Below are 1,973 nucleotides of genomic sequence, written 5' to 3'. Positions count from 1 at the left end.
ATGGGGAGAAATTAACACCAGGTTGGAAAGGAAAATCAGCAGAGTAAGATAAAGTAACTGGCATTTGCGTTAAGGTCAATGAATTGTATCTGAGAAACACAAGACAATGTTTACATTTAGGAACTCTCAAATGTTAAAATGCCAACCCTTCAACAGAACTATTGCTTTTTTAAATTTATTCAATATTTAAAGAAAATTAAGACACATTGGCTAAACACAAAACCAATTAGAATTTGCAGAAACGTGCTTACATCCCCCCCAGGTAGACAATTCAGACTATGCCTTTAAACTTCTTTTCAAGGAGATATGACTTCGTGCAGGATTTTTCAATTCCTACGAACCTGAGATCCGTTTAGATACTTTCCACTATATATTCTATTATTTTAGTAAAATTTTTTTACAGAATTCCATCCTATTATATGAAATTATTTGACCCCCTACAGAAATTCCCAACTAAAACTAAATCTACCCAGTCACACAAATCTCTTTTCAACTATCCTAATGAAAATTAAGTACACGAACAGGAGAAGTCCACAAAAATCCAAACCCACTTGTTAACAAAAACACGATTTGTGAAAATGCTTTACCTGGAAGAGAACTCAATCTAGAAACAGGCACACAGTGACACTTTATGCAGCCATCTCTCTCTCTCTGCACAGCAACAGGGAAGTACACAGCAAACCCTCCTGCCCTCTAGCACCCACACTATCACCAATGCCTAACCGGACACAAACAGTCCTCGTTTACATTAACTTCCAGGTTACTGCTTGGCCCGGTTGGGAGTGGGGAGGTGGGAGGGAGGGGAAAGCGCACAAACCCTAACCCCACCTTGCGAAACCCAGAAAGGCACACATGGGCCAGCCCCAGCACCTCTTCAGAGTTACAGAGCGGCGATAAGGGCCTGATCTTGAGAAAGGAGCCGTTTCTCCAGAATACTCCAGAAGTACAAACACAGCCTCCAAACATTCTATAAAGCGACACACAACACATGCTCTCCCAAAAGTGCAATCCCCTTGCTACAGTAGCCCAAATCTTGGCACTTCGTGATCTCTTGGTGGTTATTTATAAGCAAAAATATTTTTAAAGGGGGGTGAGGGTGGGGGGAAGCGGAGACAAAGGCGGGTTTGCAGAAACCTGTGTACCTCCAGAGTGACTGAAAGGCGCTTCTGGGCAGGAGAAGGCCAGGCGGTCGTTCCCTCGCGTGTTCCAATCCCCGCTGGCCAGCTAACAGGGTACAAGGCAATTCTCTCCTCTCGGCCTGGCAGCCCCAACTCGGGGCAGAAAAGGAAAGGCACGCCACACCCACGGGTGTCCGCAGCTGCTTTTGCCTATCCCGTACTTCTAAGTAGGACGGGAGTGGGGGATTGGGGGGGGTCGCCCATTGCTTCCTAAGTCCTACAGATTCCCCAGAACTGCCCGCAGAGGCTGGTCTCCTGAGGTGGCAACTTGAACTGTTCTGCTGGGGAGGACTCAGCGGTGAGAGCTCCCGGCAGACACTTGAACACCAATAACGCCGAGTGCCAGGGGCCGCCGGCGAGCCCTCTCCCCTCCGCAGCGTTGCCCACGCGCGCACCTGCCGCCCACTGAAATGCAATGGGAAGGACGCCGAGCCACACAGCAAGCAGCCCAATAAACGCTAGGAGGAAAAGTTGTCTTCAGCTGTGTGGGCGGCCTGCCCTCCCAATAATGGGGAGAGGAGAGAATCCACGAGAACATAATAAACGGGCTCACCTTTGCCTTTTGGGGACCGAGTGCTCCACTTCCAGGAGTTTTCCGTGCAGCTCCACTTTACCTGCGGACACACAAGGGGGGGAGACGGTTGGCAGAGGGGAGCGGCTCCCCCAGCCCCGAGGACCCTAAGCGGCGACACAAGGGGCTCCCTCGGACCCCCGACGCGGCTCCAGGCCGAGAGGGAAGCCCCGCACCGAGCGAGGGGGACGCCGTCACCTCCAGGCGGGTGGGGAGGCGAGCCC

The 1,973-nt window shown here is 50.8% G+C and overlaps 1 protein-coding gene across 2 annotated transcripts in view; it reads right to left on the bottom strand.

Moving 5' to 3' along the window:
• Positions 1 to 1,973, bottom strand: part of IGF2BP3 (insulin like growth factor 2 mRNA binding protein 3) — a 107,341-nt gene that overhangs the window by 104,275 nt on the left and 1,093 nt on the right. For both annotated transcript variants that reach the window (XM_006779020.2, XM_006779021.2), the window contains exon 2: positions 1,732 to 1,795. In XM_006779020.2, the coding sequence (XP_006779083.1) occupies positions 1,732 to 1,795 (64 nt within the window). The remainder of the gene's footprint in view (positions 1 to 1,731; positions 1,796 to 1,973) is intronic.

This window comes from Myotis davidii, unplaced genomic scaffold (assembly GCF_000327345.1).
Source record: "Myotis davidii unplaced genomic scaffold, ASM32734v1 scaffold168, whole genome shotgun sequence".
NCBI lineage: Eukaryota > Metazoa > Chordata > Mammalia > Chiroptera > Vespertilionidae > Myotis > Myotis davidii.
Note: the sequence above shows the minus strand (reverse complement) of the source record. Positions and strands in the feature narration are given on the sequence as shown.